The sequence below is a fragment of the Mus pahari genome, chromosome 10 (assembly GCF_900095145.1).
Source record: "Mus pahari chromosome 10, PAHARI_EIJ_v1.1, whole genome shotgun sequence".
NCBI classification, from domain to species: domain Eukaryota; kingdom Metazoa; phylum Chordata; class Mammalia; order Rodentia; family Muridae; genus Mus; species Mus pahari.
Genome location: NC_034599.1, coordinates 65,534,397 through 65,558,115, shown reverse-complemented (window position 1 = coordinate 65,558,115; position 23,719 = coordinate 65,534,397). Strand labels below are relative to the sequence as shown.

The following is a 23,719-nucleotide window of genomic DNA, read 5'->3' as shown; positions in this document are numbered from 1 at the left end:
TAAAACCACTGATAGCCATGAGCAGCACTTTTAAATTGCTGTGAAACTGAAAGTTCCATCATTAGAATATAAATGTAGCTAAATATCAACACTTCAAAATTGATATTGAAACAACTTGATAAATACCATATAAGAATAGCTAGAATAGTCTAAAGCAAAAATCTAGTAAGTTTCCTTATAAAGAACCATTTAGTGGGGCTGATAGCCTAGGGGCTAACAGCATTGGCTGCTCTTCTAGAAGGATCTGGTTCAATACCCAGCACTCACATGGCAGCTCACAACCATCTAGAACTCCAATTCCAGTAAATCTGATGCTCACTTCTATGGGCATCAGGTATACAAATGGTTCACAGACATACAGACATGTAAAACACCCATACACATAAAATAAATAATAAAAAATTTAAAACTATTTAGTAATTATTTTAAGCATTCTGTTCCATGAGTCTCTACTAGAGAAATTAAACTATGCCACTATAATACAAGAAAAAAAGTAGAATATATTGAAATGTAGCCAAAAAATACATAAACAATATGAATAAAATAACTGAAATTTTTCTTAGAAAAACAGCCAGTGAACTATAATTTAAATTTAAATTTAAATTTAAAACTTCAGTTTTAAAATTATTTGTAGGAAGTGGCCTGCAGAGCTGGCTCAGCAGTTCAGATCACATTCAACTCTTGCAGAAAACCTCAGTTTGATTCTCTGCACCCAAGTCAGGGCTAAGAGCTTGCCTAGAACCCCAGCTCCATTACTTCTAGCAGCCTTTTCTGGGGTCTTTGCACATATATACACATGGCACATAAGTAAAAAAAAAAGTCTTTTAAATATATTTTTATTCATTTTAATTTTAATTATTTTAACTTGAATTGTTTATTTTTTAAGAATCTTTTGTTGAGTGCACTGCAATAGGCGACTGAACTAGATAGTAATTAGAATTCTGCCTGCAGCCAAAATTGTTCTCTAGAATACATTGTTACAGAGATAAAAATCATTTAGAATAATATGACAACAAACCTCTGTGGTGTGTCTTGGTTTTCACTGAGTGATAAAATCAGAAGACAACTTGACCCTAAGCATCAGCTGTCATATATGCTCTTAGAGAGGCTAACACTGCCAAATTTTGCAGTGACCATTTTGAAAACTTATTTTAACATTAATTAAAAACATTTTTATATGCCATTAACACATTTGGTAGCATAAACTTAGAATAACTTCTTTAACTCTTTGGGAGCTACTGCAAAAATTGATAATTTAACCAGTTTCCTTGATAAAGAGAATAATGACTAACAATTTTTATGTTCTTCTCTCATTGGTAATTATTTGGAATTTCCACTCAGAATTCTTTGTGTATTTGTTTTTCAAGACAGGGTTTCTCTGTGTAGCTTTGAGTGTCCTGGAACACAATCTGTAGACCAAGCTGGCCTCTAACTCAGAGATCCACCTGCCTCTGCCTCAGAAGTGCTGGGATCAAAGATGTGTACCACTACTTCCCAGCTCCTTCCTGAATATTTTTAAGAATTTGCAAAGAAAGTGTATTATGTGAGTGTGACTGCATGTATGCATGTAACTAGTTCCTTCAGGGTCCAAAAGGAGGTGTCTAATCTCTGAGAACTGGGGTTACAAATAATTGTGAGCTACTATGTATATGCAAATGTGCCTAACTGCTGAGGTATCTCTCTAGCCTCCTGAATATTTATTTTTCTTCTATTCTGTGACTATAACAGAGTGTGATTGTAGATGTCAGTTAAAATATTTAGTTATTGGTCATGGTATGTGTAGCTCATCTTGACAGTTCATGTGAAAACTTACTTTAGGCCAGTAAGGTCAGTCAGTAAAGGGACCCAGTCCTAGCAGGCTCAGTTTGCAGCGCCCCAGAGGCTTCTTACGTTCTGTCTACTGCAACTATTTACCTCGAGGAGTAACCATAATCTCGATTTTTGTTGTTAGGTTTTGTTTTATCATTTTCTTTGTCTTATGTAGCATAGACTGGCCTCGTGCTGTATAGCCAAAGATGGCCTTGAACTTCCAATTCTCCTGTCCTCATCTCCCAATCGATAGGGTTACAAGTGTGTGTGGGGGGGAGGGTTTCTTTGTTTGTTTGTTTGCTACAAACCCTCTATGTAGTCCAAGATGGGGTTATAGGTTTACATTTTCTTACCTTTTTTAATAGTTTTGTTACCTACGTATGTACTTCTAAATAATATAACTTATTTTTACCAGCTTTTTAATTTTATATTTTAAAATCATACAGAATTCTTTAGTGTTTTGTTAGTACTTTGATATTGTTTTTATTTTAACCATTCAGAATATGCCCAAGGTAGATTGAAATTATGAATATGAAGCTTTGTTTCATCTTGATTTCCAGAAGACAATTCCATGAATGACTTGTTCCATGCTGGTGCTTCTTCCTGATCTATAACTGAATTGTCTGCTATTTGGGGCACTGTGGCAGGGGTCCCATAGCAATTATGTTAGATGGTAAAGGGAGTAGCGTGACTTTACAGACTCTGTAGGATCCACTTTTACAGACTTATTAATATCTCTGTACAATTCTCTATCACCTTAGAAATATCGCAGTGACAGTACTGACCTTGTAATACTTTATTTTTATTTTTTTGCTATTTTATTTCTTTTTAACATCCTTTAAAATTACTTGTTTATGTGCGTGTGTGTATGAGATGTAAGTGAGGGTTCATGTCTGTCTTGGTGTGTGTATCGTAGTATGTGTGAAAGTCAGAGGTAACTATTAGGGGCCCATCCTCCTTTCACCCTGAGTTTCTGGGGTCAGACTCAAGACATCCAGCTCATTCGTTAAGCATTTTCACCTGCTATTTTGTTCACATTTATCTGTATTTTTTTGAGGAAGAGTCACACTATAGCTCAAACTGTCTTAAAACTCATGGCCATCCTACTGAGTACTGGGGGTATAGGCATGAGCCGCATGCTTGGGTGACTTTGTTATATAAGCATGAATGTTAATGTATTTATATAGTAGGTTTATGTCTGTCTGCCTGTGTGTTCACACACGCATGCATGCACAGACATGTGTGCTTGTTTTTTACTACAGGAAACAATTCAGTCATGAAAAACATTGTTTTATAGAAATAATACTTTGTTTTTTTCAGGTGAAACTTCCACCAATGATGGAAATCATAACTGCGGAGCAGCTGATGGAATATTTAGGTCAGTACAGAAGACAAAGTGACTTTTGTATCTTTTTCAAAATTAAATAAAGTTTTCAAAGCTATTACTTTACTGGTGCCATTAGATATTCTATTTTAAAATTATAGTTCTGAATCTGCTAATTAAAAATTTTACCACTGTATTACTATACTTAGCCGTTAAGACATTCTTCTGACTGTCATTAGAATATTGAACTATAAATAAGAAGACTGGGCAAAATCCAGAGAGTAGCACACTAATTAATTAAGCCCAGTAAATTGCATAGTGAGAAATGATACACAAACTTCGGCACTACATGAGGAAAATACCTTTTTAAAATGATGTTGACTTGGATTAAAGTTGAAGGAGTTGGGTTGGAGATCAGTGTGGGAGGACTTGCCTGGAATCTGTGAGCTCCTGGGTTTCATCAGTAGAGGTGAAACACACACACACACACAGACACACAGACACACACACACCAAAGCAAACAAACAAAAAAAAGCCAAGGAGGTTATAAGAGATACTGCTACCCAAAATATAGTTTGTGAACCTATGTCAGTTTATAGTATATTTCATCTGAAATAGCTTTCTTATTGACAGAAGCAATGTGTTGAATTGCATTCTTCCTGGACTTCTTATCTCAAAACAGAGGAGTAGGGGCTGGAGAGATGGCCCAGCCCTTTGAGCACTGGCTGCTCTTGCAGAGGACCCCTTCTCAGTTCCAGCATCCACAGTGTGGCTGCAACTTCAGCTTTAGGGGATTCTACTTTATCTTCTTGTTTCCATAGGCATTAGGCCTGTACATTGTGCACATATGTACATATAGACAAACACTTATACACATATAATAAAAATAAATCTTTTTTCAAAAGAGTAGTAATTAAGCTTGTAGGCGATCTACATCAAATTGAACTTGTCTAGAGAAAAGTGGTTATACATTGTACTATGCCTTTTGCAATTTGGCAAACAGCTTATATATTACCAAATAAGAGATATTCCTCCATATCTTTCTAGTATTTTTAGTGATTAAATTTTTGTTTAAAAAATATTGTTAATCAAGTGCTAGGGAGATGACTTAGTAGGTAAATGCATGAGGACTGGAATTTGAATCCCCGGTATTCCTGTAAAAGTTGAGTGTGGCAGCTTGTGCCTATCCTATGTAGAAGGTGGAAGTAAGAATATCCTTGATGCTTCCTGGTCAACCAATCTGTCCAGATGAACTCTAGACTCAGTGAGAGATCTTGTCTCAAAAACTAAGGTGAAGAAGGGCTAAAGAGATAGAGTAGTGATTAAGGTCACTTTACTGCTGTTGCAGAAGACCTGTTCAGTTCCTAGTAGCAAGTGCCTTACAACTATCTATAACCCCAGCTTCAGGGAATACAACCTCTGGCATGAGCATCTGTACTTGCATACACACACACACACACACACACACGAGAGAGAGAGAGAGAGAGAGAGAGAGAGAGAGAGAGAGAGAGAGAGAGAGAGAGAGAGAGAGAGAAGCATGCATGTGCATAATTAAAAATAAATCCTAAGTGGTATGGTGGCACATGTTTTTAACCCCAACATTCAGGAGACAGAGGCAGGCAGATATATGAGTTCTAGGCCCACCTCTTTTACAGAGTGAGTTCCAGAATAACTAAGACTACACAGAGACCCCATCTCACAAAACAAACAAACATTCTTTTTAAAATAAAGTGATTGAGGAAGATACCACATAGCATAGTTTACATGTATACACACTTATGCATGTATAACCCCCACATACACATACAAATATATATACAAAATATTGTTGGCTATATTTGATGGTATGATGCTATATGATAGTATATATCAGTAATCCCAGAACTTGGTATACTGAGGCAGCAGTAATGATTATGAGTTTGAGGCCAGCATAGGCTACAAAGTAAGACTCGAAAGATAGATAGATAGATAGATAGATAGATAGATAGATAGATAGATAGATAGATCAGACAGACAGACAGTAGGTAGGTAGGTAGGTAGGTAGGTAGGTAGGTAGGTAGGTAGGTAAGTAGGTAGGTAGAAAGCTGATAGTTTGTCTCAAGTGTTCCAGACAAATAGCTAACTAGGAGAGAGGGGGGGAGGGAAGTGTTGAAGAAAGTATTTAATCATTTAATATCAATCTGGGGTTTCTAGCCTGCCTTTGACCATTCAGTTCCCAGATAAATGACACACAACTTTTATATTTATAATAAGGCTTAATCAAGACTAGAACTGAGCAGATACCTACCCTCTATGCTATTAGAATCTACTTCTCCATCAGTAACCTCAAGTTATAATTCGCCATGTTATATCTGGGCAGCTTTTAGCTCCAATTAGCTCCAATTGGTTAGCCCTCATGGCTGTGCTTTTATGATTCATCTACCTCATGATGGCTTTCTCCTCTCTCTACCTTCTTCTCCCTCCTTGTGGTTTTCCTCTTTGTATTTTTTTCTGGAGCAATCTGTAGCCCCCAGCATGGCAGAATTCTTTGTGTTTCTTTAAACATTTTCTCTAAAACATCTTTGTCAGAATCAGCTAACAAAATGTCATCCATGTAATGATAAATGATAGATTGAGGAAATTGCTTATGAATTATTTCCAATAGTTGTTGCACAATATATTGACGTTAAGTTGAACTTTCCCTGTGAAAGTCTAATATTCCCTGTGGAAGTACCTTCCAGTGGTATCTTTTAATTAGACCACTGTTGTTCAGAGTAGGAACTGAGAAAGCAAACCTTTTCCTATCCTGCTCATGTGAGGGTATTGTGAAAAAGCAATCTTTCAAGTCAATTATTTAGTTAGGTAAAGGAAGTCCAGACTTAAAGGACCCATTGGTTGAATTACTCCACTAACTGCTCTTAAATCCATTATCCTTCTCCATTTTCCTGACTTATTTTTTACAACAAACATAAAGGAATTCTGTTGGCTGCTAGACTTCTATATGTGAGCCTCCAGCTGTTCTTGTACCAGTTATTCAAGTGTCTGCATTATTTTCTTTTGTTACGGGCCACTGCTCTTACCACACAGGTCAGTTTGATAACCATTTTAGGGGGGTATGTTAGTAGTGGCCCCTTTTATAAATTTGGAAGCTTGGTCCCAGTGATGTCCTATGTTTGGACAATGGGCACAACTTATGATTGCTCTCAATCACCTGTATCAATCATGGTCACACACACAAACATATATATTTCATATTTATTAATTCATATTTACTGGCTAGGGACCTCATAGTTATAGGTAAATTACTGTAAATACTTAAATATATACAGATAAAGGCTAGATTAGTGGACTTTAAACAGCCAAGATGATACCAAGGAGACTATAAAGAGGGCAGGGAGATGGTATGAGATGGGATCAGTCATTGGATTCAGATTAGGAAGGGCCCAAATCAGCTGATATAAAGACTAACTTTTTTGCTGTGAATGACCTGGGACTTCAATGAGGACACTGGACACAGCACTGACATGATCTGAACTTCACAAAAATGCTATTGCTGCTATAACACAGATAGTATATTGTCATATTTGAATGTTTTTCTTTAAAAAAAAAAAACCACAATTACAGAGACCAGAGCATTAAGAAAACTTGTTACTCTTCCAGGGGACTGAGTTTGGTTCCCAAAACTCATGTCAGTTAGCTCATAACCACCTTTATCTCCAGGCTGGATCCAAGAGATCCAACACCCTCTCCCAGTTTCCATGGGTACCTACATACATAGCAAACACTCACACTAACTCATACATTGTATAAAAATAAAAAATAAAAATAAATCTTTTACAAAATATATAAGATGTGCATAGTGATACATGCTTTAATCCTAACACTCTGGAGGCAGAGGTAGGGGGATCTCTAAGTTGAAGGAGGAGTTCTAGGACATCTGTGGCTATACAGAGAAACCCTGTTTAGGGAAAAGAAAGAAAGAGAAAAAGGAAGAAAGAAAGAGAGAGAGGGAGAAAGGAAGAAAGGAAGGAAGGGAGGGAGGGAGAGAGAGAGGGAAGGAGGGAGGGAGAGAGAGAGAAAGGAAGGAAGGAAGAAAGAAACAAAAGAGGAGGGGGAAGAATGGAGGGAGAGAGAGTGTGTAGTTTCACGTCAACAACAGCTTTGATGTAGGTGCTGGTGTCCTGGGTCTTCTGGAAGAGCCACCAGTGCTCTTAACCTCTAAACCACCTCTCCAGCCCCAACTATAAAAGCAAGCAAGCAAGATAGATAGATAGCTTGCTTAAAGGAAGAACATCTTATGATGTTCATGCATAACTGAAAAGCAGTCTACCCAAACAAGGGCCAAGCTTCACAGCTGTATGGTTCAGCAGTTAGCTCTGGCTGATGTTTTGTATTCTAATATAGAAGTGACACCTCATTACTCCATCATGTTTTGTTTGTTAGAGACAAATCAGCCAGGTATGGTGGAACCCACCTATAATCCCAGCACTGGAGAGACTGAGGCATAATTTCAAGGCTAGCCTGGGCGACAAATATGACTCTGACTCAAGAATACTGGGGAAAAAAACCAAGATGAGTCAGTAAATTCACTCTGTGTTCAAGGATACATTTTTAAAAGGCATAAATGTCAAAAGTCTTGTCATTAGTCCCCAACTTTTGTCTCTGTAAGAAGATCATTTAATACTGTCTCATATAATGTTCCACATCCTGGACTAACTAACATGGTAGCTAAGAAAGCAAATGCAGTCTTTCATCAAAATAAACATAAAACACAAATGAAATACAGAATTCAAGCAGACCATTCACCTCCTTCATTATCTGAATAAATATCATATAGAATTGATAGTTCTTGTATAAGTAAAATAAAGTCATTGTTGGTATAACTTCACCATCTTAAAATAATAGATTGGTGTCTATAGAAATTCTTTTGTTTTCAGAGTTGCAAAGCCTAAGACAGCAGTTCTCAAACTGTGGGTCACCTTTCAAATATTTGCATTATGATTCATAACAGCAGCAAAATTACAGATATGAAGCAGCAATGAAATAATTTTATGATCGGGGTCATCACAAGTGGAGGACTTATGTTAAAGGGTTGCAGCTTTAGGAAGGTTGAGAGCCACTGGCTTAAGAGAATGTTTGGTGTAGTCTTTATAAATTTATTTCAAAGTAGAGTAAAGCAGTCTTGTTAACTTGTTAGCTACTTGGGTAAGAAGCCAATTCCATACTGTTTCTCTCAGACATAATTCCTTACTGTTTCTATCAAAATAAATTCCATTTAAGTTGAAAGATTTGAACATTTAAAAAGGGGACACATAATGGATAAAGAAAGTATACATAAATATCTGTAAACTCTAAAGAGGTAAAGATCTTTCAGAATCTATATAGCTATTTCCATTTGGGGAAAAAATATAGTAAGCAAACAAACTACAAACTATCATAAAGTATAAAAAAGAAAAAAGACTATGGAAAAAATCTTTACTACATATATCACAGAAATTGTGCTAATTCCTCTTAGTTTTGAAAGAGCTTTTAGGGTCATCAAGATGGAATAGTGAGCAAAGGTACCTACCTGCCTTCAAGCCTGACCACCTGATGTCAGTCCCCAAGCCCTACATGGTGGGAGGAAAGATCTGAATGCCACACCTTGTTCTCTGACCTTTACATGTGCGTGCACACACACACACACACACACACACACACACACACACACACACTAAAAAATAAATAAAATGAAATATGAAGAAAATGTAAAGGAACTTTTTCATCGCAATAAAATGATAGTAATTATACAAATAAAGAAAAGGACATGCCTGGCGGTAGTGGCGCATGCCTTTAATCCCAGCACTTGGGAGGCAGAGGCGGATTTCTGAGTTCGAGGCCAGCCTGGTCTACAAAGTGAGTTCCAGGACATCCAGGGCTACACAGAGAAACCCTGTCTCGAAAAACAAAAAACAAAACAACAACAAAAAAAGGACATATGCATTTAATAATTTTGCAGGCAATTCATAGACTGTAATTCTATGGGACAGCACATGCTTAACATGTTCAGGGCCCTGATTTAATACACAAGAACTCTAAAATCTTTATATGAAAATAATATATAAGCCATTGCATGTCTTTATTCCTCATTCTTGGGAGAGCAGGTGGATCTCTCTGTGATTTCCAGGCCACTCACAACTTCATAAAGAGACCCTGGAGAGAGGGAGAGGGAGCTTTTCCAGAGGATCCAGTTCAATTGCACCCACCAAGAAACAGCTCACAACTGTCTATAATTCCAGTCCCAGGAGATTTGACACACTCTGGCCTCTGAGGTATCCATATGATGCACAGACATACATCAGCAAAAAACCCATATACCGATATAAAAACTTAAAAGTGTATGTGTGTATGTAGAGACAGAGAGAGACAGAGAGAAAAAGAGATCAGAAAGATAATATATAATAAGTGTTCTCACATTTTTTAAGTTCTTAAAAATATATTGAAAAGTTTTATATGTATTAAAAACTAATAGCACCTGTAGTTTGTGAGATCATAGGAGAACTAGTTGAATTATTTATAGCAACTGAAGTTGGTAAATTCTTTGGGATCTCTATGGGTCATAGAAAGATGCTCAAATATATTGTAAATGTAAAATAAAAGAATATTCAAGTTGGGACTTACGGCTTACATAGACCTCCAAGTCTAGTTATTCAGAAGGCTAAGGCAGGAGGATCTCTAGTTCAAGGCCAGCCTGGGCGACTTAGTGAGACTTTAATCTTAATGACTAAAAGAAAGGCTAGAGAGTAGGCTCAGTGGGTAAGAGCACTTTCTGATCTTGCAGAGGACCTAGGTTCGATTCCTAGCACCTACATAGCAGCTCACAACCCTCTGTAACCACAGTTACAGGAATACCCTCTGATACCCTACTTCATCTTGGCATCAGACACACATGTACACAGATATACATGCTGGCAAAATACCCATATGTATATTTTTAATAATTATTATTTAAAAGGGACTGGAAATATAGTTCAGTGGGTAGAGTGCTTGCCTGTCATGAATAGGGCCCTGGCTTCAGTCCATAGTACCACAAAATAGAAGAAAGGGAGAAAAAGGAAGAGAAAGTTCATGAGAATTATACTGTGTACGTTGAAAACTATGTAAAGCAAACAGTTAACTTTGACTTTCTCTGGATAGAACTAAGGGACCAACTTTATAAGCAACCTGTTGCTGCAGTGTTTAAAAGTTTATAGTTAGGGGTGGGAGAGGTGGCTTAGTGGTTAAGAACACTGAATGTTCTTCCAGAGGTTCTGAGTTCAATTCCCAGCAACCACATGGTGGCTCACAACCATTTGTAATGGGATCTGATGCCCTCTCCTGGTGTGTCTGAAGATAGCTACAGTGTACTTATATAATTTTTTAAGTTTATAATTAAAATATTTTATAAGCAGAAAGAATATTTTTAAAGGCAATTCATAATTTCTTTTTACAGGTGATTATATGCTTGAGGCAAAGCCAAAAGAAATATCAGAAATTCAACGTGTAAATTATGAACAGGTAATAAACATGTCTTTTACATTAAAATATGTAATTTTGTATTATGAATTTACACATTGATCTTTATCTGTGATTTGAAACTTTTCCTATACAGGACTAGAGAGTAAATGTGTTTGACTTTGCCAGACACTTAAGTTCAAGTCTGCTGCTTATTCTTTCTTTTCTGTTCTTTCTTAAAAACGATCCTTTAAAATGTAAAAATAGTTATAGCTCAAAAACATTTTTAGTTCAAAAGGCATAATCTTTGGATTCCTGTTTTCTATGCATGTGTGAGCTGGTGATTTATTGGTACCATTGTATGAATCTGTACAGGATAACTTGGCATTTTCTTGAAAAATTTACTCTCAAGTGAATTTGTCATTGGTTTTTCCTTTCTTGTATCATTTAAGTGACTGTCATTTTTCCAGTGCTGAGAATTGAATTCAATACCTTGTACATGCCAAGGAAACACTCTGCCAGTCCTCAAGTTATCAGGATAAAGTTGAGTAAATGTTGCCTGAGATGTCAGGACACACTCTGTACTTGTATAATTTCAACAGGTCCACATTTTGGGGTACATCCTTTGAGATCCTGTTCTGTAGCAGAGATACAGTAGGAAAGGCTCACTCCCAAAGCTGCGAGTATACCAGAAAATCTCATCTTTCTCAGTATCCTTTGTATTTGTTAATAGAAAGAAAAAGAAATTAACTTTTTTGTTTGGTTTTTGTTTTTTTGAGACAGGGTTTTTCTGTGTAGCCCTGGCTGTCCTGGAATTCACTCTGTAGACCAAGCTGGCCTCAAACTCATAGACCCACCTGCTTCTGCCTCCTAGGTACTGGGATTAAAAATTAACTTCTTTTTGTGGAAGGGAGGCTCATCACTTCTACTGTGGAGGAAATGAACATCACTGGGGATTCATTTTCACTGTCCAAGCAACTTTTAAAATATGTGATCATCTGGGCATAGTAAAACCTGATCTGAACAGAGTTCCATGCCAACCATGGAACATAGCTACATAGTGAATTTCTGTCTCAAAAACCAAAGACAATCATCAGGCCCAAATTCACATCAGGAAACAAAATTCATTTCTAGTTTTGAGAGTTTGTTTGTTTGTTTTTTTGTTTGTTTGTTTGTTTCATCAGGGTCTCATTGTGTAGACTTGGCTGACCTGGAACTCATAATGTAGACCAGGCTGGTCTCAAACTCACAGAGTTCCAGCTGGGATTAACTTACAAAGTTTCTTGAATTTAAATGTTCATATAATCTTGTAATCCATTTGAAAAACCAACATCTGGCATTATAGATAATCTATAGCTAAAGTCAACTTTGTATGCTGATTTAATTTTATTAGAAAAGACTGGAGCATAGCTCGGAGGAGCTGGGTTTTGCTTACTTAGTAACTCCCAAAATTACTAGGATAATGTATAACTTAGAGCAGTGACTACTTTTTAAATTTTTATGTGCATTGGTGTTTTGTCTGCATGTATGTCTTTGTGAAGATGTCATCTGGGTGCTGCTCTTATCCACTGAGCCACCACCACCCCTAGAGCAGTGATTTTTCAAACAGTTTTTAGCAGTAGAAATCTCCTTCTCAATGAAATCTTACATCTGCTTCTAGTATATAAAACCAATAAATGACATTTTTAATTGTTTTTTAAAGTTAGCATAGAAAGTAATGTGTTACATCATGAAACTTTCATGCATGCTTGTTCTTAGGTTGCCCTCTCGTGCCCTCCCCCTTCCCTGGCCTCCTTCTTCTCACCAATGGCCCTTCCTGCGTCACATGAATTCATTAATATCATTTTTTTCCTCCTCTCCCCCCTGACACCTTTAGAATTCATCTTCCCCTTTCCACGTCCTCTTTCTAATCTCATGACTTATGTCCACATAAGATATAAGTATGAAATTATAAGGTTAAATTTATTTCACATTTAAAGTTTATATAATTTCTTACTGAACTCAATGAGATTTTTTTTATAACACGAAAACTGAAATTCAAAATCGTGGCTGGTCATCCTGGTGTCATTTTACTTCTGTTGGAGGTCCTAAGGATCCATCTGACAAGTATTTAAAGGTGACAGCAGCATGCTTGTTCCCTTCAAACTGCCAGTCAGTCTGGGTGCATTTGCGTTATGGTGGCTTGGCCTCCAGAGAGTGGAATGAAAGCTGTTTCACATTGAGAAATGGGAAACTTTCTGTCTGAGGGCTTAAGGCAAACATACCACGATTCCACTCAGACGAGTCAGTGCAGAAAAGAACTGAATTCCTGGAACCCATGTGGTAAATTCCTAGCTTTGCCAAGTAGATAAAGACCTTCACGGTGTAAGGAAACACAGTGTGCATGGATGGCAACGGAATTTCATTTTTTATTTCAATTATTTATTTTTTTTGTAGTTGTATGGTATTTAATGAGAACGTTACATAAGCCAGCTGTAGTGAGGACTCTACCAATAAGCTGTACCTTCAGCCTGACAAGTTTTTAAATGAATGCAAATGTGTTTGCAAAACAGGCTTTTGATTAAGCTTGCTGTGGCAAATATCACAACACTTATTTTGAGGCAGAGGGTGGAGGACCGAAAGTCTGCTGCAGGTCTGAAGATGTAGTTTATCTAGTATGTACAAAGCCCTGGGGTTGATGCCTAGTGCTGTAGGCCTATAATAAAAGAAATGAATAAAATAAAATCAGAAAACGAAAATAAAAGCATTGATGGGAATAACTTGGGTTTTGTTTTGTTTTGTTTGTTTGTTTTTTAGAAACAGGGTCTTGCCATGTTGTTTAGGCTAGTCTGGAAGTCTTGGTCTCAAATGAGAACGGTATGGGTACTACAGACACATGCCACCACATACAACTTTTTTTTTAATAGTAATTTTTCTTCTGAACTCTACTTCTTCCTTTCGTATTTTCAGAATATGAGTGATGCTATGGCGATCTTGCACAAACTGCAGACAGGCCTGGACGTGAATGTCAGGTTCACTGGGGTACGAGTTTTCGAGTACACACCAGAGTGCATAGTCTTTGATCTTCTAGATATTCCCTTGTATCATGGGTGGTTAGTGGACCCTCAGGTAAGTAGAATTTGAGTTATATAAACATAGGGGTCTGGAGATATGCTTCAGTGGTTAAGAGCACTGGCTACTGTAGACAGGTCACAACTGTCTGTAACTCTAGATCCAGGGGATCCAGTACCCTCTTCTGACCCATGCAACCACCAGGCATGCCACTGGAACACAGACATATATGTAGGCAAAACATTTAAAAATGTATCAGTTATATAAATACAAATACAGGAAAGTTATTCTAAACATATATATTTATATTTAATTTATGTATATTCTAAATTGTTTTGTTTTTTATATTTAATTATATATAATTTATAGTTAACAGTATATATTATATATTAATTGTTATCCATTACTTATTATTAATATTAATTGTTATTATTTAATAATATTATTACTTATTATTAACTTTAAAAATTATTATTTATATAACTTGTTATTATTAATTTAAATAACATTACTTATTAATATTAATTAATATTATTGTGAATTAATTTTATTATTACCATGTCTTATATAGTAATTATTATACATAATATATATAATATTATATATTAGATAATAATATTAAATAATATTTGACAATTGTATGTATATTGTATTTAACTATATATAAAATAATTATATACTTCATTAAATTTATATATTTGTTTGTTTGTTTAATTGCCTGTCAATGGCCTATTGCTCTGCTATTTGCTGAAAAAATCATTCAGGAATAATTAAATATCTTGATACTTACTTTTTTATTAAATATTTATTTATTTATTTTACACTGCAGATTTTATTCCCTTCCCTTCCCCCCTAGCCCACCATCCACCAGTATAGTAATAAGAAGATGAAATCCTAATGGGCATTTGTTGTTTTGGTTTTTGGTTTTTGGTTTTGTGACCAGGCCCTATGGTATCCCAGGCTGACCTGGCACTCACTGTGTAGTCCAGGCTGGCCTTGAATCCATAGCTATCCTGACAGAACTAAATCTAGGTTTTTGTGCTCTAGACTCTGCCTAACACCACTCCCTGCCTTTCTGTGGCATTTTCACTTTACTGTAGTGTCGCTTGCTGGTTTTCTCTTAGCTAAGCAGGTCAGCTTGGTCCTCTCAGAGCTGCTAATGTTGCTGCAGGTCCTGACTTGAAACCCAGAGCCCTGTGCATGCCAGGCAAGTCTGCACTCTCAGCCTAGCTCAGTTTTGTAGTGAATGGATTAATATTCATTGTGAACTAGTATTCTCCTGGTACCTTGTTCTCTCAGATCTTCACATATCTGGTTCTTTGTATATCAAAAGTTCTTGTCAGATATTATCTTGTCAGAGAGGCCCTCTCTAAACTTATTAATCTTCCTTTTGTCACCATTTTCTCTCCCTTTGCTATGTTTTTACCATTTATCATTAACTATAATTATTATCTATTCATTTACCTGACTGACTATTATTTCTCAATAAATGCTTATTTTATGGGCATGGGATTTTATGTTTCAGCTTTTAGAATAGTGTGTTGCACACAGTAGGTGCTTAGTCAGTATTAACTACTGGAATACATTGTGTCTGCATTAGCTGTTGAGAAAGAGAGATCATCATAGCAGAGGCTTGCCCACGCCCTCCATCCCCATCTACTGCTAAAAGCAACTGGTATTCTGGGCAGTGCAGAGGTAGTTCACTTTAGCAAGGATGTCTATGTTTTGATTGGTACTCTTGCACTGAGGATGTCACTAAAAGTCCCGTGCCCAGCATTTTACACATGTAAGGTGTGTCCTGGCAGGTAGCAATGCCGGGTAGTTTTACTCTAATAACATGACATTAAACTAAACTCAAATCACCTGTTTGTATGTGTAGCTAGCTGTAAGTTGTCCAGTACATGGGTAAATAATATGCTTACAGAGAAAATGAACTTCAATGTGGTACAGAGATAGCAAACCCGGTGGCTCTGGTCTAGGCAGAGGCTCTCAAGAGAAGCCTCGGTGCTTTAGATCTGTTTGATTCACTTGCTTTCTAACACATCCTGATGCTCAGAAGAGAACAGGAAGAGGCAAAAGCTTTAAAAACCGTTCAAAACTGTATGCTTCTTTGAATTCTAATTCTGTGGTCTCTAAATAACTACCCTGCTTGGGTGTAGTAGTGAACACCTTTACTACAGCATTTGGAAGACAAAGGCAGACATCTTTCTGAATTTGAGGCTAGCATGGTCTATATAGATAATTTCAGGACAACTAGGGCTACGTAGAGAGACCTTGTCTCAAAAGAAAAAACTATAAATAAACTGCAAATAAATATATTCTTTTAGATAATGAACTAAAATTCAGTCACTTGAAAGAATGTTTTGTTTTGTTTTTTAAGATTTATTTATTTTATTTATGTGAGTACACTGTAGCTATCTTCAGACACACCAGAAGAGGGCTTCCGATCCCATTACAGATGGTTGTGAGCCACCCTGTGGTTGCTGAGAATGGAACTCAGGACCTCTGGAAGAGCAGTCAGTGCTCTTAACCACTGAGCCATCTCTCCAACCCTAGAAGACGTTTCTTTTTTTTTTTTTTTCAGACAATACATAATTATTCAAAATTAACTATTACTGGAAGGGCAAGGAGGGGCCATACTAATGGGCCTTGTCTCACATGAGTGCATGTGGGTAGGTGCAGGGCGTTTGTCATTATTGCAGAAACGAATTTTAATTTTTAATCTTTAGTTTGATTTAAACATTGCTTTTAGTATGACGACAACACCAGCTGTGCAGAATGGGCTCTGGAGATGCGTTCATAGCAGCACACACCTGNGGCTCTTCTTCGGTTCTGGAGGCTCCAGGGCAGCCAATATTGCTTCATCAAACACATTCTTTAGGCCTTTCTGTGTGAGGGAGGAGCACNCCACATACTTGACAGCCTTCAGATCCCACGCCAGCTTTTCAGCAGTCTCTGGAGTAATAGACTTCTGTTCATTCTTGGCAAGTTTCTCAATAGGAGAGGGGTCATCTCTGAGATCAATTTGGGTCCCAATAAGCAAGAAAGGAGTCTTTGGACAGTGGAGAGTTATCTCAGGCACCCGCTTTTCTTTCACATTTTCAAATGAGGATGGAGAGACCACTGAGAAACATACTAGAAAAATATCTGTGGATAACTTAGAGGTCATAGTCTGTCATAATCCTCTTGCCCTGCAGTATCAAAAAGTCCTAGAGTGTATGGCTCTCCACCAATCATAACTGTGACTGCATAGTTGTCAAAAACAGTTGGTACATATTCCGATGGAAATTTGTTTGTTGTGTAGGATATCAGGAGACATGTTTTACCAACAGCACCATCACCAACAACAACACATTTAATTATCTGCATTTCGGAAATAGTTTTGTATCCACTTTTAATAATTCAAATTAGATGTTGACCTCAGCTTCTCCGCCTACAAGACATTTCTAAATGATTAATAATTAACATTTTATTTTATTTTGGAGCCAGGGTCTCATGCATCCTAGACTGGCTTCAAACTCATTATGTAACAGAGGAATCACCTTGAATTCCTGATCCACCTGCCTCCACCTCCCAAGTGCTAAGGCTACAGTTACAGGCATCACACCCTCTGAAGCAAAGGTTAGAGGACAATGGGATGGCTTCACTAAGTGAAGAGAAAAAAACACCCATAAATCTGTCCTTGTAGAGTCATTTTTCAAGAATGAAGCAAAGTGTTCTTTAAATTACATTTTAGAAATTTGCTATCACTAGGGCTTTATTAGTAGAAATATAAATAAGTATTTGGACAAGAAGTAAAATTACTCCAAATATAAATAAAAACTAGATATAATGTATATAGCATAGATAAATCTAAGTTACTGATGATTACCAAATAACATATATTTTGGGGTACTAAAAACTTCTAAACTCTGCAAAAATAACAGAAATTAGAAGGAGAATTAATGAAATTAAAGTATTTCAAAGACCTAGCATTAATTCTTAAAAAAGAAAATAACAATTTCCATCTTTAATTTTGTGATAAGTCTTGCTTTGTTACTGAGTTTGTACTCAGCAAATACTTAAAAAGATAATGATTGTGTGCTTGATTAAGACAGATGTGTGTTTTGATGTTGATAAGAGACACACATAAAATATAATTATATAAACAGATTATAAGGACAAAAGAATGCCTCAAATTTGATAAATGAAAAGTGATGGGTAGACAGCATGGACATTCTGAGTTTGAGGCGAGCCTGGGACTTATGAGACTAAGAGAGAGAGAATATGCAAAAGAAAGTAAGATAGTGTGAAGCTGTCATGGAAGGAGGAGGGTTCAGCACCAAGGTCACAAGCATGTGCCGCCATGCTGTTTGAAAACATCTGTGTTTTATCTGAACACTAAATTTTTCTTTTCTTTTTTATTTATTTTTGTATGGATGTTTTGTCTGTATGTGTGTTTTTATACTATGTTTGTACAATGCCTGTGGAGACCAAAAGAGCATGTTGGCTTCTGGAACTGGAGTTGCAGACAGTTGGGACACCTCTGTGGGTGCTAGGAAAATAACTCAGGTCCTCTGGAAAAACAGCCAGTGCTTTTAGCTCTGAGTCATATATCTACCCCTGAATTTTTCTTAGTTTTTCTCCTGAATACCTCATGTATTATAGTGGCTTGAATGCTTCCTTATAGTCTTAAAGTTCCATGTAATAACTATCATTTTTGCACAATATAACTGCACTAGTTTTTGTAATGTGTATGAAACTGCTTTGCAAGGTTCTATCCTGAGTTTATCATAAGCATTTCCATTTAGTGTTGCTATTAGAAAACATGCTTACAAAGTGAGGGGCTTGCCTTTGTTACTGTTTCCAATCTTCCCAGGACTAGTGAGACAATCATTTGTTTTTCAGATTGATGACATTGTAAAAGCTGTTGGCAACTGCAGCTACAACCAGCTGGTAGAGAAGATCATCTCCTGCAAGCAGTCAGACAACAGCCAGCTGGTTAGTGAAGGTCGGTCAGTGCTGCTCCTGCCTGCTGGAAGAACTTGTCTTGAAATTCATTGAGTTTACATTTATCTTTTATAAGTATACAAAATAATGGCTTCTTTATAACATATTTATAGCTGTAAATTGTTTAGACAGAACTTCTAAAAGTACTACAAGTGGTGGCACTTGTAATAATTAAGAGAAGCATTTGTAGTCATGCCAGGGAAGGATTCTTACTAGAGCCCTATGCATCTAGCATGTAAAGTAAGGGCAGGATGCTTTGAGTCACTTACAGCTTTGGCGTGGTCAGATGTCCAATGAAGTAGGTTGTTTTATTGACCCTGAATCCTCTATCTGAGGAGAGTATGTATTCTCCCCTGTGTCTCAGTGCAGTTCAGTATAAAAGCCTCACTCTGGGACATGAGTAACTGAGACACTGTCACAGAGACAGTGAAGTTGGTCATTTTTTAGCCTTTTTCTCCCTCTCAGGAGCTCTTTGTCACTTTTCCTCAATAAATCTTACATTTACTCCACTTAAAAAATATATAACTTTTTCATCTGTGCTCTAGTTAATAGTGAGTAAAGAGAATTGAAACCAGAATGTTCTTAGGCTGGATCCATTTGCATAAACTTTCAGCACCACTCACTCAGTTCTTCTTTGGAATGGTAAGAGAAGGAAAGGAAGAAGAAAAGAAAAAGGAAATATCAGAAGAAGCAGGGCAGGGGTGAGTCCCTCACTCAAAGTTCTTCAACATGTAGCACAGCAAAAAATGGATTACATATAACACAGTTTCAGAAGTCAAAGCTAGTTATTATGAAGATACATTGTAGGCTAGGGGCTGGACAAGGTGGCACATGTCCTTAATACAAGCACTCAGGAGGCAGAGGCAGGGGGATCTTTGTGAGTTTGAGACCAGCCTGGCTGATGTATTTAGTTTCAGAAGAACCAGGACTACATACAGACTCTGTCTCAAAAACAAACAAAACAATGAACTAAGCTAGGGAGATAACTCATTTGGTAAAATGCCTGAGATGTAAGATCAATATTGGATCTCTTATAGCCCACATAAAACCAAGCACTTCAGCGGCAGGAGGATCCTGGGGGCAACGGGGCAGCCATTCTAGCTAAATTGCTGAGGACCCTGTCTCAAACGAAAGGAGATAGCCACAAGGAAGACATTAACCTACATTAATCCCTGGCCCTCCACATGAACACACTCTTGCTTACATATGCATGCACACACATGAACACACACACACCAAAACCAAAAGACATATAAGAACATATAAAGTGATGTGTACACTGCTCTCATTAACTAATCCTACTAATTGTGTTAATTATCCAGGATCTTAATGTATTCATGCAAAAATGCAAGTAATGAAAGTTTATCCCAGTCTATTACTTGAAGACAGTATAAACATACTCTGATCATTGATTTGCGTGTCAGCTGTTTTATTACAACTTAAGACAGAAATGTTTACATTTTAGGAAGGAAACAAGCAAAATGCTATCTTAGCATAAAAATGTTGTCTGCCTGGTATAGTGTCTCATGCCTCTTCTATTCCTTGTGCTTTAGAGTTTGGAATAGAAGAGCTGCCGTGGATTTGAGTCCAGCCTGAGCTATAGCTATATAATGAGCTTCAGGCTAATATGGGCTACAGTGTGAGATCAAACAAGAAAGTCTGTTTTCTCTCCATATGCTCATTAAATGTGCTTCTTCCTTCTATATTCCCAGTGTCAGATATATTCCTGAAAAGAAGCCTATAAAGGAAATTTCTATCTATAGAATCTACTTTATCACCAACACTCCTTACACTTTTACAATTTTAGAATTCTAGGACTAGTAAGATGTCTCAGCAGGTAAAAGCACTTCCCACAGCAAACCTAATGACCTGAGTTTGATCTTCATTACCCATGGCAAAAAGAAAGCCCTAACTTTTCAGACTCTCCTTTTTCAGGAGAAAGTTAGCCTCTGATGTCTACATGCATCCAGTAACATTCATACACAACACACACACACACACACACACACACACTAATAATAATAATAATAATAATAATAATAATAATAATAATTCTTTATAATTCAATGGTGATTGAAAGAACAAAATTCAAAATGTTGCCGGGCGTGGTGGCGCACGCCTTTAATCCCAGCACTCGGGAGGCAGAGGCAGGCAGATTTCTGAGTTTGAGGCCAGCCTGGTCTACAGAGTGAGTTCCAGGACAGCCAGAGCTATACAGAGAAACCCTGTCTTGAAAGAAAAAAAAATTCAAAATGTTAAGTATCAGAATGAATTCATGAAAGGGAGCTTGGGTGAGAAGCTACTGGAAACAGCCCAACAGCATCTTTCCCATGCCAGGCTGCAATTCCACAAGGGTGGGAGTTGGTAGCACACTAAATCCAACGAGCACAGGAAAGTCGATCCCTTCATTACTTCTCTTTTTCCCCTAACCTGACAGTATACGTCATTGCTTCTCTGATACTGACTCCTCAGGGTAATGGGCGGGTGTATATACATAGTATGGACAATTTGGGAAGAATATCTTGGTAAAAATGAGAAGGGGTCACCTGTTCTGCTGTGCATAGAATTTTTGGATACATATACCATGAATGTTTATTATAAAGTTTCCAATATGATAATTCGATAGCAGTGAAACTCTAAATGATTTTTACACTAAGAAGTAATCACATATGAAGCTTATCACAGATTAAAAACTAAACTAGTTTTCTGATAATAAGAAATAGCAATATGTAGTGCATTTGAAATAATGGCAGCCATGACTTATGTAAGATCCCAAAGTTCACACAGAAGGAAGGAGTCACAGTGGTGTTTTCGCTCACAATTCAGCAACTCCTCCCCTCATGGTTTCAGTCATATCTGCTTCCTTTTCATTTATAGCCTTCAACCATATCTTCCTTTTGAATCAGTAAGATGTCCAAGCCGGTTTATTTCTAGCCTTATAAGCTTTAGTCTTAAATGACAACTACTTTTTAACCCAAACATTCCATGAAACCTCAAAATATAAGAAATACTTTTACTAGCATTCCTTTTGGTGGGAAAATGCTATATAGCTGATGTCAGAAGCACAGCTTTTCTGTTTGGAACTGACACCTGTAAGTACAGCACAGCACAGAACAGCACAGCACAGCATTGCACCATTGCAGCACAGCACAGCACAGCATTGCAGCATTGTTACAGTAAACGTGGCCATCAGGTTTCCTCTTGAGTGGCCATGTCTTCTGAATCTGGTTGCTATAATGATTGCTTGTGACATGAAAATAAGAATGAATAAGGAACAGCCCTTCTCCCCCTCCCGCCCCAGTACCAACTGCCAGACTCTCCCAAAGCCAGTCATTTAGTTTCACACCCTTTTAGGAGTAACTTCTTAACAACTATTCCTAGAATAAACACATGCTTATAAAACTAACCCCAGGATATTTACTCAAACTTCCTTTTGCCTAGTTGCATTCATATTATCTTCATTAAGTAGAGGCAATAACTATTAATTTATTAAATAATATCCATCACTTTTTTTGTCCTAATTTATTTTGAGAAGTCTCAAAAACTATAAAAAGGTAGACCCTCTTGGTGAACATCCCCATGTTCTTTACCTAATTCACTAGTTGTTCTCACATTGAATACCTGCCTTTTCTCTGTATTCCTACACAACACACTTTTTCTTCCTAAAGCATATCAGAGTTAATTGCAAGTGTCACATCATTTCACTCATGAATGCGTCATCATTGTCTCTTTGAAAGAAAGAATTCTGCATAACTTCTCCATTGTGATCACAGTGGCTTCAGTCAAGGCTGTGTCACCTAGCATGCTGTTTCTGTGTGCTCCTGGGTTTGTTTGTTTGTTTGTTTGTTTGTTTCTTTTTCTTTCTTTCTTTCTTTCTGTCTTGCTTTCTTGCTTTTTTAGATTTATTTATTTAGTATACAGTGTTCTGCCTGCATGTATGTCTGAAGGCCAGAAGAAGGCACCATATCCCATTACAGATGGGTATGAGACACCATGTGGTTGCTGGGAATTGAACTCAAGTCCTCTAGAAGAGCAGCCTATGCTCTTAACCTCTGAGCCATCTCTCTAGCCCACTCCTGGGTTTCTAAACCATTCCCTCTGCCTTTTTGTTTCTTTCAATGTATGCTCCAGCCAGGATTAGATAGCAGTTGTAATAGCTTCAATCTCTGTCATTTAGAATAGATCCTTTGTTTTCTTTTCCTTTCTTTTCTTTCCTCCTTTATTTTAAACTTTTATTTTATCCCTTGAGAATTTCATAGTTTTTTTCATTCCATTAACCAGTGTATTCACTTTACATCCTGATTACAGTCCCCATCTCACACAGCTCCTCATCCCCACCCTTCCTCTTTACCTCTGAGAAGGGGGAAGTCCCCCTCTGTATCAACCCACCCTGGCACCTCAAGTCACTGCTGGACTAGCTGCATTTCACACTGAGGTCAACCAGAGCAGCCCAGTTAGGGAAACAGGATCCATAGGCAGGCAACAGAGTCAGAGACGGCCTATACTCCACTTGTTGGGGGACACACATGAAGACCAAGCTGCACATCTGCTGCATATGTGCAGGGGGCCTAGGTCCAGCCCTTATATACTCTTTGGTTAGTGGTTCAGTCTCTGAAAGACCCCAGGGGCCCATGTTAGTTGACTCTGTCATACAGTATATTTTTATCATATTCTTTCCTCTCCCTATTCATCCAACATCATGTTCTTTCTCTATCCTGCCCCCCCCAAAAAAACAAATATGGAATCTGATAGGTATTAGTCAACCACTCCTGAGCATGGGGGCCCTGGAGTGTGGGGGATATACCCAGTGTCACTCTAATTAAAGAAAACTGATTTTTCTCTCTCCCTAGAGAAATCTAGCTGATACTCAACTGGAAGAATCACTCCTGCTGGCTAACATTCACAGTGGTAGAAGGTGCTAGGGAAGTAAACTACTACTACTGGAAGAGTAAAATAATCATCAGTTCCCCAGCTACAAACCCTATGAACTGTAGTAACAACCTGCCTACAAGATATGCCAACTGGTACAAACTCACAGCAAGAATGCCCTAGAAGATGCTGGGCGTGGTGGTGCACGCTTTTAATCCCAGCACT

At 37.4% G+C, this 23,719-nt stretch overlaps 1 protein-coding gene and 1 pseudogene across 5 annotated transcripts in view; one reads left to right on the top strand and one right to left on the bottom strand.

Annotated features, from left to right (window-relative positions):
• Mindy2 (MINDY lysine 48 deubiquitinase 2) overlaps positions 1 to 23,719 on the top strand; it is a 53,578-nt gene that overhangs the window by 7,482 nt on the left and 22,377 nt on the right. For all 4 annotated transcript variants that reach the window (XM_021207043.2, XM_029543035.1, XM_029543034.1 and 1 more), the window contains exons 2-5: positions 3,130 to 3,187; positions 10,584 to 10,648; positions 13,535 to 13,693; positions 18,524 to 18,626. In XM_021207043.2, coding sequence (XP_021062702.1) covers positions 3,130 to 3,187; positions 10,584 to 10,648; positions 13,535 to 13,693; positions 18,524 to 18,626 — 385 coding nt within the window. The remainder of the gene's footprint in view (positions 1 to 3,129; positions 3,188 to 10,583; positions 10,649 to 13,534; positions 13,694 to 18,523; positions 18,627 to 23,719) is intronic.
• Positions 16,216 to 17,005, bottom strand: LOC110327817 (annotated as a pseudogene). The gene has a single exon (XR_002380849.1). The product of XR_002380849.1 is annotated as a cell division control protein 42 homolog pseudogene (transcript).